This window comes from Podarcis bocagei, assembly GCF_964188305.1.
Source record: "Podarcis bocagei genome assembly, chromosome: 3".
NCBI lineage: Eukaryota > Metazoa > Chordata > Lepidosauria > Squamata > Lacertidae > Podarcis > Podarcis bocagei.
This window is the reverse complement of record NC_138127.1, coordinates 94,456,768-94,472,921: the sequence shown is the minus strand read 5'-3', so window position 1 is coordinate 94,472,921 and position 16,154 is coordinate 94,456,768. Positions and strand designations below refer to the sequence as shown.

Genomic DNA, 16,154 nt, shown 5'->3' with positions numbered 1-16,154 from the left:
AACGGGGAAGGCCGAGGCCGGGCTGGCGGTTGAAGAGAAGATGGAGGGGTTGCCATAGCGACGGGGGCCGGCGGGGGGGGGGTCGCCTCACCTGCCGAGCGTTCGCTTCATGCCAGAGTCGGCGGCGGGCCGGGAGCTACCAGGCAGGCGCAGGCTCGGTCTCAAGCTGAAGCCCTTATCCGGCTGCTGGGAGGAGCAGGAGGAGGAAGACGCGGCAGCCGCTGCCGGAGCGGAGGAGGCGAAGCGCTCATGCTCCAAGGTGACGGACTCGTTCCGCTTTCTCATGCCGGCGGTGCGAAACGCGCGGGCGGTGCCAGCTCAAGCCGCTCGAGGGAAGACGCCTCCGTCCCGAAACCGACGCTGGCTTCCCCTACATTATGCCAACCACAGCCCAGCAACCGAAAGACTAGCGGCGCCTCTCCGGCGCCACCAATCAGAGGCGGCCTCGGCCCACCTGACCTCCCTACGCGGTTAAGTCACAGGGAAGGGCAAACGCGACTGCCTCCTGGCCCCGCCTTCATTTTAAAAACATGGTATTGTTTTGCTCACAAAAAATATGGCTCCCGCGTCGTCGGATGCCCTCAGACATATCTGAGTACAGTACAGTGTTGCAAACGCCTTTTCCTCTGCCCCGCCCCACTCTGCCCCGGCCATTTTGAATGAGGGCAACCGCGAAGTCACAAGCTTGAGGGCTGAACTGTTTGTCTTACCTGAACTCTGAGCTTCCCATCCGACATAGCGGCATTATATTATATTATATTATATTATATTATATTATATTATATTATATTATATTATATTATATTATATTATATTATATTATACAGTGGTGCCCCGCAAGACGAATGCCTCGCAAGACGAAAAACTCGCTAGACGAAAGGGTTTTGCGGTTTTTGAGCTGCTTCGCAAGACGAATTTCCCTATGGGCTTGCTTCGCAAGACGAAAACGTATTGCGTTTTTTGCAAGTTTGTTTCCTTTTTCTTAACATCCTTAATACAGTTGCAGCTTGACTTCGAGGAGCAACTCATAGAACGCGGTGTGGTAACCTTTTTTGAGGTTTTTGGCGATTTTTGAAGCTTTTCCAAAACTTTTCCGACACCGTGCTTCGCAAGACGAAAAATTCGCTAGACGAAAAAACTCGCGGAATGAATTAATTTCGTCTTGCGAGGCACCACTGTATTATATTATTATACAGTGGTACCTCAGGTTACATATGCTTCAGGTTACAGACACCACTAACCCAGAAATAGTGCTTCAGGTTAAGAACTTTGCTTCAGGATGAGAACAGAAATCGTGCTCCGGCTGCGCGACGGCAGCAGGAGGCCCCATTAGCTAAAGTGGTGCTTCAGGTTAAGAACAGTTTCAGGTTAAGTACGGACCTCCGGAACGAATTAAGTACTTAACCCGAGGTACCACTCTATTATGTTTTTTGGACCTGTAGTCAGTCACCTACATGTTAGAGGCTACACTCTGAAAACATGCTGCAGGCAGATACTCTTTATAAAAACTTGAATGCAAGGTCATATTTTCCAAACCTCTAGTAATAGCTAAGTGCCTCCAAAATTCCAGCAGCATGATTCCAATGTTCCTGTTATTAAATGCTCTTTAACCTGACATCCGACTGCCCTCCTCTTTTGCTATATGCATTCAAGAGCTTTTGCTTTTTGCACAGCACTCAGCAGGACTGGCTCACCTATGACAAGGCGAAGTGACCGCCACAGGCAGCAGGATCCACAGCCGCAGCAGATCCAGCCTCTAAGGGATACATTGCTTACCACTGTGGCTGCTGCAGCAGCACTAACTTCGGGTAACATGCTCCTTGGAGTCTGGATCTGTCACCACCTCAGCAGCCCCACCCCAGTGTGGCCTCTACATCAGTCTCTCAGCAAATAACAGGCAGTGCTGGTCTCCTCCTACACCTAGGGAGGCTACCCTCTGGTCTCTGCTCCCACCCAGCATGATTAAGAGCAGGCTCCTCCTCTGCTGCAATCGTTTTTGATTCCCACTTCAACAGCTGGGTCAAGTTGATTTGACACCCCCCCTTCCCAATGTAGATCTTTACTCAAAATAAAAAAATTCCTTCCTGTAGCACCTTAAAGACCAACTAAGTTAGTTCTTGGTATAAGCTTTCGTGTGCATGCACAAGAAGTGTGCATGCACACGAAAGCTTATACCAAGAACTAACTTAGTTGGTCTTTAAGGTGCTACAGGAAGGAATTTTTTTATTTTGACTATGGCAGACCAACACGGCTACCCATCTGTAACTAGATCTTTACTGTTTCTGAAGAAAACCCAGGACCTTGAGATTAAGGGTCTCATGCTCTGCTGACTGAGCTATCCCAGTGTGTTTGTCTGCATATATATTTGTATCTGGCTGTCCCCTTGTCCTTCTGCTAGCAGGTCCCAACAGGCTTTTGAGAATTGACTGAGGTTTTTTGTGTGTAATTATTTCTGTGTTTTTGCTAGCTTTTATATATGTATATAGTTTTATTTCTATCAGTGTTTGTTTTTTTCAATTATTGATTTTTCTATGTTTTTAGCAGTTTTCATTTTTATCTGTAAGTCTCCTGCCTCCGTCTCCACCATGGACACAAGCCATGTGCAACCCATCAAGCTGGCCTGAGTCACCTAAGTGCTGGGCCACACTGGTTCTCAGAGACATTCCACTAGATCCACGTGGAATCCATGGATGACACCAGCCATCTACAACATGAAAAGCTCAGTCTGGGAAGGAGAAGATGTGCTGGAGGCTGAACGTGAGGTCCGCTGGTTGTGCTGAGGAGCCCTGCTTTTGGCCATAACCCAGTGGAGTGGCCATAACTCTCTGGAGTGACATGTTCGTAAACTGGCCAAAGCTTATCTGTTCCCACCAGCGACTTTTAAAAAGAAGAAAAAGGTGGGTTAAATAAAAATCATCATCATCATCTCACAGAAGACTTACAATGTGAGATTTTTTACAAAACGAAACAAAACCAGCTGAATCATGAAATGAATGTCACTGCAAGGTGCCGCAGGAAGAAAGTGGAAAACGATATTTCCCCAATGGAAATGTTTCACACATTCGGTTGCCTGAATCAGATCCCCAACGATCTCTCTTCCCGCCAGCTGAATCCCTAACGGTGTAAACGTATGCACAACTCCAGAGGTTTCAAACACTGGCTAGGTTGTGATACGAAACTCCGTGTACAGTTATTGCAATTCCAAACAACCGCCGGCCGCAAGCTATAGGAAACAGCTGCGAGGGAGAGCTAAGTTTGTCTCTTCTCTTTTCCCGTACCGTAAGAGGCGGTGCTTCTCTCCCTCGCCTCGCCTTCCTATTGGCCGAGGAGTTCAGTGGCGCGGATCTTGCTGCCGCGCGCGCCGAGCGAAGGCCGTTGCGCGTCTGAGGGGAATCGAGCAGTCCGGCCGCGACCATGTTCTGCGAGAAAGCGACCGAGCTCATCCGGGAGCTCCACCGCGCCAGCGACGGGCAGCTTCCTTCCTTCAATGTGAGCCTTTGGCGGCGCGGCCTCCCTTCCCTTCCCCCTCCTCCGAAGGGCCGCCCAGCCGCCCTGAGGGGACTTTTGTGAGAGAAGCGGGCGAGGGTCCTTCGGACCCTCCCTGCCTCTTGATACCGAGCCTTCCCTGAGTTCCTACTTAGTAATAATAATAATAATTTTACCCCGCCCATCTGACTGGGTTTGCCTGATACTCGGGAATGGCTCTGTGGCTTTTAGCCTGCTTTAGCATTCTAACTTCTTGTATGTTTTAATGTATTTTCCCCCGATTTTATTTTATTTTTACTACCAAGCGGTGTATAAATTTTATGAAACAAACAAACAAATGATTGGATGGCTGGGATTGCTCCACAAGGCTATTCCTTCATGAGGTTGGCTGTTAAAAGCAAAGAGGATGGCGAACTGGATTGGCGTTAATGCCATAAAGCCCACCTTGATAGAGGGTTTGATGGTGAGTGGGAAGAGGTAGCAGACTAAACTCTTGGTAGCCATTTCCCTCATGATTTGAGTGAGTGGATCTGGGAGTACCTGACTGCCCAATAAAATAAGGTTCCACAATATAAAAGGCTTCCCATTAATTATCTGGTTGGCTAGTCAGCCTGAGACTGAAATCCTATGCATGTTCACTTGGGAATAAGCTTGCTGGGATTTACTTAGGGAGCATTTCCCCACAAACCTTACAAATATACGGAGAGGAAAGTTGGACTGAAAATCTAAATGACTACTGCGCCTGAAAATCAGCACTGAGGTATATCGCAGTTGACTTGGATGCACATCTGACCAATAAATGTTTCACTGATGCACCTGGAGAGAGAAAGAGTGGTCTAAGCTATGTTGATTGTACGCATCTTTTCTTCTTTAGCTTCTGTAGAAAATACCCTGCAACCTATACATGACCTTAACAGCTGAGTATTTTCTATGAGGCTTGTAATCATGCTGAACCACTCATCTTGTACAAATATTTAGTCATTGTCTTATCTAGCAGCTCAAAAGGAAAAGAAGCAAAGGGAAAACTTCAGAATATTGATAGAAACAAATTCTGGATAGTGGACAGGAATAGAACTAGAATAGAAATATGTATGCATATTTGAGTGTAGAGTTGGCACATGTTTCCTATTTTACAATGTTTTAAATAAATATTACAACTGGTGATATGCCAACTAAAGCTAGCATATGTGTGCATATCTCCTTCTGTCGGTTGAGTTGCATATAAATATTTCTGTGGTTGTGGTTGATGGCTACTTCAATTTTTATGGGAAAAAAGGCGTGCATTTTTATTTATTGTGTTGTTTTTTTAATTAGGCAGAGTAATAATGTCAAATTATTAATGAAATTGGTACTTTCCATGTTCCAGGAGGACGGAATCAGACAAGTACTTGAGGAGATGAAAGCATTATATGAACATAACCAAACTGATGTGTAAGTAAGGTTCTTTCAGGAAAAACAGACCAAAAAAAAAAATCTCTGCTAAAGAATTAAAAAATAAGTTGCAGAAGTGAGAAATAAAAGACTTTAATATTATGGAAACAACTTTATAACTACCATGAGTTTTCCACGTAACTTTGTGGCTGTCAACAGACTTGGATTTGGTTTAGTAGGCAGCCTTGTGTGACTGTTCTCTACTCCCACATCCTCTGGTGCATGCAGAAAATACTGTGGAAGAGTGGAAGGAATTGGTCTCTCACTTTGGTGGCAGCATAATCCAGTGTATAGTGTGATGGACTATGCCGAAATGGCAAAGATGACCGTGAAGATCAGACACCAGGATGATTAAAAAATTTTAGACAAGAGTGGGGGGAAATTATAGAGTATCTTAAAGACCACTGAAGATATCTAAAAACGCTAGCAGGATTGTCATAACACTTATAATGTAATATCACCTAAGTTAAAAAAGGGGATACAAAATGAATTTGAAAAATGTAATTAGATGCAGTAGAATGAACAGAAAAAACTGGGAGCCAGGGGAGGGTGGGGTGGAAGTCTGGGGATTTAAGTAATCTCAGATGTAAAAAATTGAAAGTGATTTAAATGTATAATAATACTGTTAAACAAAAATAAAATATTTTATATAGAAAAGATAATACCTACAGCCTGCTGTACCATTAACTGAGATCCATCTTCCTCACTTTGTAATGGGCTTTAGAGAGAGGCAGGAATTGTAACATCACATTTTGACTGCTTCTGCCTTCCCTAAACCACAAGTTGAGGTGAGATAACACTCCTTCATATCCTTTCTTTGCCAGCCATTGGAGGAAGCAACATGGTTTCTTGAAAGCCTGTTGTGAAGTAATAAAAATGCCCCATTCCCCACGACCATTGTGTGTGCCCAAGGACTCGGGTTGAGTCTTGTTTAACTTTATACTGGGGCTTAGAGCTAGAAGAGACCAACCCTGTCATTCCCTGCACCACAAAGTTCTCTCTTTCCAAATACAGTACTTTGCAGATCACAGAAAAACTGAAAGGGAAGGGGTTTCTGTGCAGAATAAAGATTATTTATTTACTTACTTTATTAAATTTGTATACCGTCCATCCAAAGATCACAGAGCAGTTCACAACATAAAAACACAAAATGAGAACATAAAATACACAATAAAAGAGAAACAAACCAATAAGCCCCTTTGCACAAACACATTTAAAAGGCCATAGAATGTTAATCAGTCAAAGGCCTGCTTATAGAGAAATGTTTTCGCCTGGCAGCTAGATATATGTAATGAAAGTGCCAGATGAGCCTCCCTGAGCAGAGCATTCCACTAACAAGGAGACACTGCAGAAAAGGCCCATTATCGTGTTGCCACACTCTGGAGGAGGCACATTATCGTGTTGCCATACATGGAGGAGGCACATAAAGAACAGGCTCAGATGGTGATTACAGGGTGCTGGTTGGTTCATATGGGGAGAAGCAGTCCTTCAAGTATTTTTACAATGCATTTACTTACTGACATTCTCATTCATAATTATTATTTGTGTGTTTTAATTATTGATGTTTGTTTGATTTGTTATGAGCTGCTTTTTGGAGAAGAGCAGTGTGCACACAGTAAAATAACTAATAATGCAGTCATTGCATGAAGGGCTAGGTTTACACTCTAATTAAAGTGGTCCCCCTAACCACAATGTGTACTTTTATGTTTCTTGCTTTCAAAGTGTATGTAATATAGCTTGTCCTTCTGTTATCAGAAATGAAGCTAAATCAGGACACAGTGAGCTGATTCCAACCATCAAGTTTCGCCACTGCTCTCTGCTGAGAAATCGCCGATGTATTGTTGCATACCTGTAAGTTTCTTGCAGTCATCTGTGACTAGGGAAATGAGATAAAAAGCATTTCAGAAATTGTTTCCAATTCCAAGATTTTATTCCTTCACTTCTGGAACGGGTAGATTTCAGAGGGATTTCCCAAGGTCACTGGATTTGCATGTTTGGGCTTATCCATATAACCTCGCAAATCATTCCCTGTGATTAATACTCCTGTGATCCGTAGGAGCAGTTTGAATAGCCTCAGGCCAGGAGCTGGTAAACATGGCACTATAATCCCAAATCAGGGACTGTTGCAATTCTCCATACATTGAGCTGAGCTGTGTGACACCAGAGCAAAAATCTTCATTTTTTCATAATTAGTTAAGGAGTTAGTTATCAGATTAAAATAAAATTCTGATTAAGAACACTTCATTATTCATTAAGGGATTAAATGATGTCTATTTCTGATTATGAATACTTTTGTTATGCTACCATGTTTGTTTTCTCAGGTATGACCGCTTACTTCGCATCCGGGCGCTTAGGTGGGAATATGGTAGTGTGCTGCCAAACGCTGTCCGATTTCACATGTCGACTGATGAAGTAAGCCAATTTGTTATATGTATAGGTTGAAAGGACAATGATTGTACTCGAAATAAAGGAAAGTATACAGAGTATATTATTCATAAATCTTGAGTAACTTAGCCATGTAGGCACACTTAAATAGACACTTGTTGCGATTTAAATGTAAGCTGCAGCACAGTGGCAGAACGCATGCTTTGCATGTAGAAAGTGTCAGGTTCAGCCCCCAACTTTGCCAAATAAACTGATCTGATAGCAGGGCTGGGAAAGATCTGCCCGAGAGCTTGGGAGAGCCCACTCCCAGTCAGATATTAACTGTGGACTGCTTACTTGCTAATTCATAACTCTTCTGTTGCACATTGACAAAAAAGGAGTACAGTCATACCTTGGTTTTTGAGCAGCTTAGTTCTCGAATGTTTTGGCTCCCAAACACTGCAAACCCGGAAGTGAGTGTTGCGGTTTGCAAACTATTTTTGGAAGCCAAACGTCTGACGGGGCTTCCGCAGCTTCCAGTTGGCTGCAGCCAATCAGAAGCCGCACTTTGGTTTCCGAATATTTTGGAAGTTGAACAGATTCGAACTATATGCTCTATAGAGGAGGCTAGATAGAAGTAAGCAGTTCCAAAACTTGCACATTCATCCCCTCATATCCCCATGTCTTTTGTTTTAAATCTTTAGGTAATTTCTTGCTTGACAGTTTGAAAATAGTATTTCAGGATTAATTAAGCCAACTTTTTTATAATTCCAGGTGGTGTGGTTCAACCAGTATAAAAAGTCTTTGGCTACCTATATGAGATCTTTAGGAGGAGGAGACGGGCTGGACCTCACACAGGACATTCAGCCCCCCAAAAGTTTGTACATTGAAGTAAGTGAAATTTAGAACTATGGAAGGCTTATTGTATTTGGATGTCATTGGCAGTGTAGTCATATGTAGGTACTAAGAAGTCAGTTCCTGGAAATAGTTTGTTGCAGGCAGAGGAATCAGAGTTGGAAGGGACCCTGAGAATCATCTAGTCCAACCCCTGCAATGCAGGAATATGCAGCAGCCCCATATAGTGTTTGAACCTGCAACCTTGGTGTTATCAGCACCTTTTCACAGAATTGTTGCAGTTTATTATCACAGATAATAACTATTGTTTAACAGGGTAATAAAAAGCTAAATGAAACTTACTGATGCGTTCATATATTGGAAGTATGACTCCTTTTGTCTACATATAGCTTTGTTGTTTAGTTGTGTCCGACTCTTCGTGACCCCATGGACCAGAGCACGCCAGGCACTCCTGTCTTCCACTGCTTCCCACAGCTTGGTCAAACTCATGTTCGTAGCTTCGAGAACACTGTCCAACCATTTCGTCCTCTGTCATCCCCTTCTTGTGCCCTCAATCTTTCCCAGCATCAGGGTCCTTTCTAGGGAGTCTTCTCTTCTCATGAGGTGGCCAAAGTATTGGAGCCTCAGCTTCACTATCTGTCCTTCCAGTGAGCACTCAGGGCTGATTTCCTTAAGAATGGATAGGTTTTATCTTCTTGTAGTCCATGGGACTCTCAAGAGTCTCCTCCAGCACCATAATTCAAAAGCATCAATTCTTCGGCGATCAGCCTTCTTTATGGTCCAGCTCTCACTTCCATACATCACTGCTGGGAAAACCATGGCTTTAACTATACGGACCTTTGTTGGCAAGGTGATGTCTCTGCTTTTTAATATGCTGTCTAGATATTGCTAGATATAGATATTGCTACATCTAGTTTTTCTTAACACAGACTTCCTGACAGTACTTTAAATTTGATGGTTATTTGTTTCTTTTTACAGGTTCGGTGTTTGAAAGATTATGGAGAATTTGAGATTGATGATGGCACAACAATTCTGTTGAAGAAGAACAGCCAGGTATTTATGATAAGATGGCAAACAGAGCAAGAACTCAATTTGGGTTCCCTGTTGTTTAAGGAGCTAGATGGAAGTGGTTCTCCTCTGCTTCTGGCACAGTTTAGGATACAGGAAGTTGCCCTATACTGGATCAGGTACAGTTAGCCTAGTAGTTTAACTGGAGATCCCAGAGATTGAACCAGAGCCAACTCCAGGTTTACATGGGCCCTTGAGATTCTTTCATTGTCCTGCCCCTCTGTCCTATAAAAGTCCACTGGCTGATGGGTGAGGGAAATCTCACACACGGCAAGAAAATTGGGAGGAGGATGCAGCAGTGCTGATGAAGAAACCAGTGGCATGGCGAGGAAGGAAGGAGCAAGGAGACGGTGCAGCTGTCTGTTTGTGACCTTCTGTATGCAAAGTGTGTGCTATGGTTCCTCCACACTCTCATTATGCTTACCATTGTCAGCTTTCATGTCATTCTACTCATTTTCATGAAGGAAAACGCTGGAGCCATTTTAGTACTTTCTATCTGGAAAGATTCAAAAGCATTTCATTATGTTGGTTTATTTAAGACATTTATCTACTGCTTAATCATTCATATTTCTAAACAGTGTTAATAACAGCAATGCACAGAACATGGGATTTACAGTAGCTATGGCTAAAATAGCAGGGGTTATTCTATTATTGGACCTCATTTGAAAACAAACAGTACAGGTAGAGTCAGGAGTTACTACCTTAACTACACCATAAATAAGACCAGCTTTAGCTTTATAAAGGGGACGATGAGAGATTGCAAATGTTTGCCTCAGCTTTGAAAATTGTTTGCTTCCCCACAGCATTTTTTACCACGCTGGAAATGCGAGCAGTTAATCAGGCAAGGAATTTTGGAACACGTCCTTTCTTAACTTGCTGTTCGCAAGACTGATTTAAGTACCTATAAACATTTTAGCAGATTTTAAATGGGGTAAGTATAGAAACATACCACAGTGTCTTGTGTTTTTGGAAAAAAATTGCAGAGACTTAGTTACTGTTGTGGGAACTGCATGGATACTTAGTGAAGAGGACAAAGAAGAAGATGATACGATCAACAATTTAAAAATATCTAAATCCCAAAACAAGTGGAATTTCTTTTAAGCTCATAGCTTGCCTTCACTTCTGGACACATTTTGAAGTATCATGTTTTTATTCGCTGGCCTTTTTGTATGAACCAGACATCGTCTTACTGTAAATGTCATGCTTAGAAGAAAGCCACAACATTTGTACTATTAAGTGTGTGCATTGTTAAAAGACCTTTGAAACGATGTAATGATAAAGTTACTTAAGGAGTGGTACTGGTTAAGTTGCAGTTAATTGCTGCTAACACTTGTGTTTTCTCTCTAAGCTTTTATGCTATAGTACTCATTGAGCAGGGCCTTGAAGTAGATGAACTACAAGGCTCCTTCCAACTCACAGAACAGAGGTGGGCTAAGTTTTATTTGGCCTGAGGCCTTGACCAGCATTCAAGTGGCTGCAGGCCAGCAGTGGGCGTGACCATTCCACATGCACACAGATGCCCACTTTCTACAACTGATTTGTGCAAATTGGCTGGGTGGAGAGACTTATCACCCCCTCTCCACTCATCAAAACATCTATCTGGTGACTAGGAAGGAGGTGATTTGCACCCCGCTCTAGCTACCACCCACCTCAATTCTGTGTCCATTATAAATAAATAAATGTCAAGCTGTTTCTTGTAAGATGTTAAATAAATTTTTTTGCTGCTTGAACCTTTAGCCTGTTAGCTCTAGTCCTGTCCACTGGAGCAGCAGAGAACATATCTTCTGTGTGTCAGCCTTCATCCTTTCTCTCCTCTAGTTAAACATACCCAATTCCTTCAGTCTTTCCTCATTGAACTTGCTTTCCATACTACTGGCAATCTGTACTGCCTTATCCACTGTACCCTTCCAGTTTGTGCAGTGTCTAGAACTGTACAAAGGGATTCTGCATAGTGCTGAATAAATTGCAGTACAAGAGTTGAATGGTTAGATGTAAAATTATATCATTTTGCCTTAATTACCAGATTGTACCATATTAAATATTTCCTGATATTTGATCAAGAATTTTATTTCCAATTTCATATGCCACAAAACTTCCAGAAGTTACGATATTTCACCTGCATTGAGGTTGTTTGTAATGAGTCACTCTCATTTCTATAAAAAATTCCTTCCAGTAGCACCTTAAAGACCAACTAAGTTTGTTCTTGGTATGAGCTTTCGTGTGCATGCACACTTCTTCAGATACACTGAAACAGAAGTTGCCAGACCCTTCTATATAGTGAGAAGGTGGGGAGGGGTATTACTCAGAAGGGTGGTGGGAATGGGAGATTGGCAGATAGCTGAGATGAGCCTGTTGGCGACTCTTAACGACTGTAATAGGTCTTACAGGAAAAGGCAAGGGGTGAGGAGGTGAGAAATGGTTTAGTCATGTATAGTGAGATAAGAATCCAATGTCTTTGTTCAGCCCAGGTTTTTCCATTGTTTTAAGTTTGGTAATGAGTTGTAATTCAGCAGCTTCTCTTTCCAGTCTATTTCTGAAGTTCCTTTGTAGTAAAACAGCTACTTTGAGATCTTGTATTGAATGTCCTGGGAGATTGAAGTGTTCTCCTACTGGTTTCTCTGTTTTGTGATTCTTGATGTCAGATTTCTCATTTCTATCAAACTCAAGAGTAAGCCATTCTTGAGCTTGTGCATAACATACTTGGTCACAGGATGACTGGTTGGGGGAGACTACAGGGAGCCACAGACTTTGGCTCTCCTCCTGGGCACAAGATATAGAAGCATGATTAGTCGCACCGACAGGGTAAAGAACAGCTTCAATCCGTGGGCTGTTAGGCTGCTGAATGAAAAGATAACAACAGGGTAACTGACTTTCGGGTTTGGTGGGTGTGCGTCAGTAAACGAGGGGAATTAAGACTAAGAGAGCTGAGTGCAGGGTGTTCGTGTAATCTCATTGTATACAAATTGTACAAGTGACAAAGTATTTCATTCAAAAGATTTCTGCATTGCAGGGGATTGAACTAAATGATCCCAGTGGTTCCTTCCAACTCTACAAATCTGATACATGGTGTCTCTGTCCATAAACAAACAAAACATAAAAACCCCACCAAAACAATTGCTCTCTTACTTTAAACTAAATGAGATTTAATCCGCCAAATAGGAAGGTACTTTAAAAAGTAGTCTATTTTCTGCATTTGTCTTAGTTATTTTAGGATGGGCTCTTAGCCATGTCGTTCCTCTCATTTAGTTAGGTTCCAGCTTTACCCATTTGCTGCTCTCTCCCGACATATCTACCCCAGCCATTTGCACACAGAGAGAAAATCCAGTGACTTCACAAGCAGTATAAATATCATTTAATTAAAAAAGTCATGTCAAATTTTACCAAAAAGGAACATAACAGCAGTTTTTTTTCTGTTTACATCTGATATACACTGATTTAAAGGAGTACATATTATACTTGTAGAAAACTGTACATATATATACACGATACAAGCCAGTGTACAGACTAGAGTGGGGGTGAGGCACGGGGAGGTAAGAATATTGCAATCACAATAAATATTCAGTCCTGAGACAGAATGAGAGCCAAAGAGACTTCCGTGAAAATGATCAGAAGGCACTAAAAGCTTTAGCTTCCCCATTGCAAAAAAAAATGAGATGGAGTAGTTTATTGCTACTGACTAGTGGAGCTGCATCTCCCTCTTCAAACTTATCCCTGAGAGTATGTTTCTCATGCTGGTTATGCTGCTTTCTGTGATGGTTTCCCCACATGAAAGAGCTGAGGGATCCTTTGAATATCATGTCCTTTTTGAGTCTCATGAGAAGTAAATAATACTCATTTGGCCAAGATCAGAAATGTATACAGTGAAGTGGACCGCTGCATGGAGTATTGCTTCTACCACAGATTGTCATTTTTGCTTTAATGCCAACAACTGAAAAGCAGATTTCATTGAGATGCCAGAGTTATTTCTCTAACTAATTTGTTCAAGGATGAGATTTTCTCTTCCAGTATTAAATTTCTGTTGTCTGTGTTCTTCTGCCTCTGTTCTGTAACCTGAAGAGTTTTCATCAGCTGTGCATTTTCCACATACAGGTCTTTCAGTAATAGATTCGACTTGGCATTTTTTTCAAACTGGAAAATAAAATAAATAGCACTCCATTAATCTGTGTTTGGTGATGATACAGAACTCAAAAACATGCTGCTTACTGTTTTGCTAGAAAAGCAGTCTCATGAATATTAACTAGGAAATAAGCAAGTGCTATGGTCCACTGGTTTTGTTTTTTTTAAAAAAAAGATATTTATTGAGAAAATTTTTAGATATAAGAAAAATGAAAAATAAACATACAAAATAATAAGCAGTTAAAAACACACATTAATTTTCGATAACATAACTTCCATACCCTTATTTCCTCCGACCTCCTCATACTTCCCTTCTTTTATTCCATTTCAGCTTGTTAGTTCAGCAAATCCTTACCATAAAACTTTTACCCATTTATAATCCTTTTTTCCTATCTCCTAAAGCATTACAGCTGGAAACCGCTTAATTTCTATCGAACATCTTTCTAACATTCATTAGGTCCACTGGTTTTAAGTTTTAACAACAGGTTTAAAGCAGGCTAACCTATGATGCTCTATGATATTTGACTACAACTCCCATCAGTCCCAGCCAGCGTGGCCAAGGATTATGGGAGTTGTAGTTCAAAAGCATGGAGAGGAAGGCCACAAGTTAGCTGCCCCTGCTTTGAACAATTGTTTTTATATCAAGACCTTAGGAGGTAACCACCATTCTCCCTCATACCCAGAATGTAGCCCATCTTAAACAGAAAATATGAACCACTGCAAACACAGGGACAATCACGTCTTTAATTAAAATGATGGTTCTTAGAAAGTTGCGGTAATTTTAATGTTTTAGTGTTTTAACTTTTGTACACTTAGGTATAGTGATTTTTTTCTTGATTTGACTTTTCTGTAAACCACTTGGAAGTAGCAATATGACTAGTTTAGAATAATCCCTTTTCATCCATCTTCCCTCTTTTTAAAAAAATAACAATTTATGTCGGCACATTTCCCATTCCCTTCGTGTTTTGACCTTGGAATAATTAGTTGATGTACAAACTGTCCAGAATAACAGCTTTGCTATAAATCCAAACTGGAAAAGTTTAGAACAACCCCAGATCCAGTGCTAGCTTGAAGATGTGCTCTAAGAATGGCTATAGATAGCCTGTTCTAGTATTGTATCCTACCAAACCTGCCCGGGAAAGGGGGTAGCTGTTCTTTTGTCTTTCCATATACTGTAGCCAGAAGTGCACTGACTGATGGGGCCACAGCTTATACCAAGAGTGGAGAATCCTGGATTTTGCCACATGGGGCTTTTATGTGTTGCCTACAAGCCAAGCAGCTTGCAGTTCACACAGTGTGCAGGACACTTACAAATGACTGGAGAGGACCAGAAGCAGTAGCAACCATGAAACAGGGTCACTCAAATACAATATACAGTGGTACCCCGCAAGACGAATGCCTCGCAAGACGGAAAACCCGCAAGACGAAAGGGTTTTCTGTTTTGGAGGCGCTTCGCAAGACGAATTTCCCTATGGGCTTGCTTCGCAAGACGAAAGCCCATAGGGAAATCTCCGGGGACCTCTTTTAAATGCTGGTGGTGGGGAGCAAAGCCTTTCCCCCCCTCCGGCCTTCAGAAGAGGTCCAGGAAGGCCGGCGGGGGCCGAAAGGCTTTGCTCCCCAGCGCCAGCATTTTAAAAGCAGTCCGGGATAGCAGGGAAGCGCTTCCCGCTATCGCGGACAGCTTTTGAAGGCAGGCGGGGGGGAGCAAAGACTTTCGCCCCCTGCCCGCCTTCAGAAGAGGTCCTGGACCTCTTCTGAAGGCGGACGGGGGGCGAAAGTCTTTGCTCCCCCCTGCCTGCCTTCCCGGGAGAGCAGAGAAAGGCAGCGCGTTTCTCCGCTGTCCCGGACGGCTTTTGAAGGCAGGCGGTGGGGAGCAAAGACTTTCGCCCCCCGCCCGCCTTCAGAAGAGGTCCAGGACCTCTTCTGAAGGCGGGCGGGGGGCAAAAGTCTTTGTCCCCCCTGCCTGCCTTCCCAGGGGCTTTTACATCGCCCCGGACAGCGGAGAAGTCCTCCGCTGTCCCGGGGTTTTTTAAAATGCTGGGGGTGGGAACAAAAGCCCTTGTCCCCCCCCCCCCCAGCCTTCAGAAGAGGTCGGGGGACAGACTGTCCCCGGACCTGGTCTGAAGGCGGTTTCCCTAGGAACGCATTAATTGATTTTCAATGCATTCCTATGGGAAACCGTGCATTGCAAGACGAAAAACTCGCAAGAAGAAAAAACTTGCGGAACGAATTAATTTCGTCTTGCGAGGCACCACTGTATATGAAAATCATTCAGTGCCAAATACATTGGCATAATTCGGGACACGTCTTGGTGGTGCCCTGGCTATTTTTGGCCAGCTTATGTCCTTTTCCAGACAAATTATATATTTTTACATTTAATCAAAGAATTAATGCCGTAAACAGATCATGGGCCCATAGACCACCTAATCCCCATTCCACTGACCTGCTCCTTGAGTTCAGCCACCTTTTCCTGAAGCATTGTTTGCACATTCTTCAAATTCATTTCCAGTTCTCCCATCTTTTCCTCCATTAATCTATGCAAGTTCTCATGCTCTTCCTGCAAAATAAAGGGAGCAAGTCATAGCCGTGATATTACAACAGTTATGGGAAGTAACTACCCTTGGGAAATCAATTCACTTCAAGTCCCAATGCTGCATCTGAAATAACGATTTATTATCTTGGAATCTCCTTGTAACTTAAAATTCACTGGTTCAAGTCCTACCCTGTAGAGCAGGAGAAAACAAGCTCGCTCCATCTACCATGTGATATTTCCTTTAGATATCTGAAGATGGCTACCGTTATCTCCTCTCAGTCTCCTCCAACATACCCAACTC

At 42.7% G+C, this 16,154-nt stretch overlaps 3 protein-coding genes and 1 long non-coding RNA gene across 7 annotated transcripts in view; 2 read left to right on the top strand and 2 right to left on the bottom strand.

The window, feature by feature from the left end:
* The window catches only part of ABHD12 (abhydrolase domain containing 12, lysophospholipase), a 32,730-nt gene extending 32,011 nt beyond the window's left edge, over window positions 1-719 (bottom strand). Inside the window, exon 1 of the mRNA XM_081188737.1 lies at window positions 92-719. Within this exon, the coding sequence (XP_081044863.1) occupies window positions 92-285 (194 nt within the window). The 5' untranslated portion in view covers window positions 286-719. The remainder of the gene's footprint in view (window positions 1-91) is intronic.
* Window positions 123-11,267, top strand: GINS1 (GINS complex subunit 1). Of its 2 annotated transcripts, XM_081188861.1 has the most exons (8): window positions 123-259; window positions 2,545-2,897; window positions 4,853-4,917; window positions 6,673-6,768; window positions 7,239-7,329; window positions 8,056-8,172; window positions 9,115-9,189; window positions 10,008-11,267. In XM_081188861.1, exons 3-8 carry the CDS (start codon window positions 4,883-4,885, stop codon window positions 10,074-10,076), a joined length of 483 nt encoding a protein of 160 aa, XP_081044987.1. In that variant the 5' UTR covers window positions 123-259; window positions 2,545-2,897; window positions 4,853-4,882; the 3' UTR covers window positions 10,077-11,267. The 2 variants fall into 2 exon arrangements, with proteins under 2 accessions (XP_081044987.1, XP_081044986.1); XM_081188860.1 differs by lacking the exons at window positions 123-259; window positions 2,545-2,897 and adding an exon at window positions 2,940-3,489.
* A 1,266-nt stretch (window positions 11,268-12,533) lies between these two features.
* NINL (ninein like) overlaps window positions 12,534-16,154 on the bottom strand; it is a 58,552-nt gene continuing 54,931 nt past the window's right edge. For all 3 annotated transcript variants that reach the window (XM_081188420.1, XM_081188422.1, XM_081188421.1), the window contains exons 23-24: window positions 15,764-15,877; window positions 12,534-13,332 (exon numbers count right to left, since the gene is read on the bottom strand). In XM_081188420.1, the coding sequence (XP_081044546.1) occupies window positions 13,147-13,332; window positions 15,764-15,877 (300 nt within the window). In that variant the 3' untranslated portion in view covers window positions 12,534-13,146. The remainder of the gene's footprint in view (window positions 13,333-15,763; window positions 15,878-16,154) is intronic.
* Window positions 13,338-13,905, top strand: LOC308584267. Its single transcript, XR_014006722.1, has 2 exons — window positions 13,338-13,464; window positions 13,778-13,905. It is a non-coding gene; the product is annotated as an uncharacterized lncRNA (long non-coding RNA).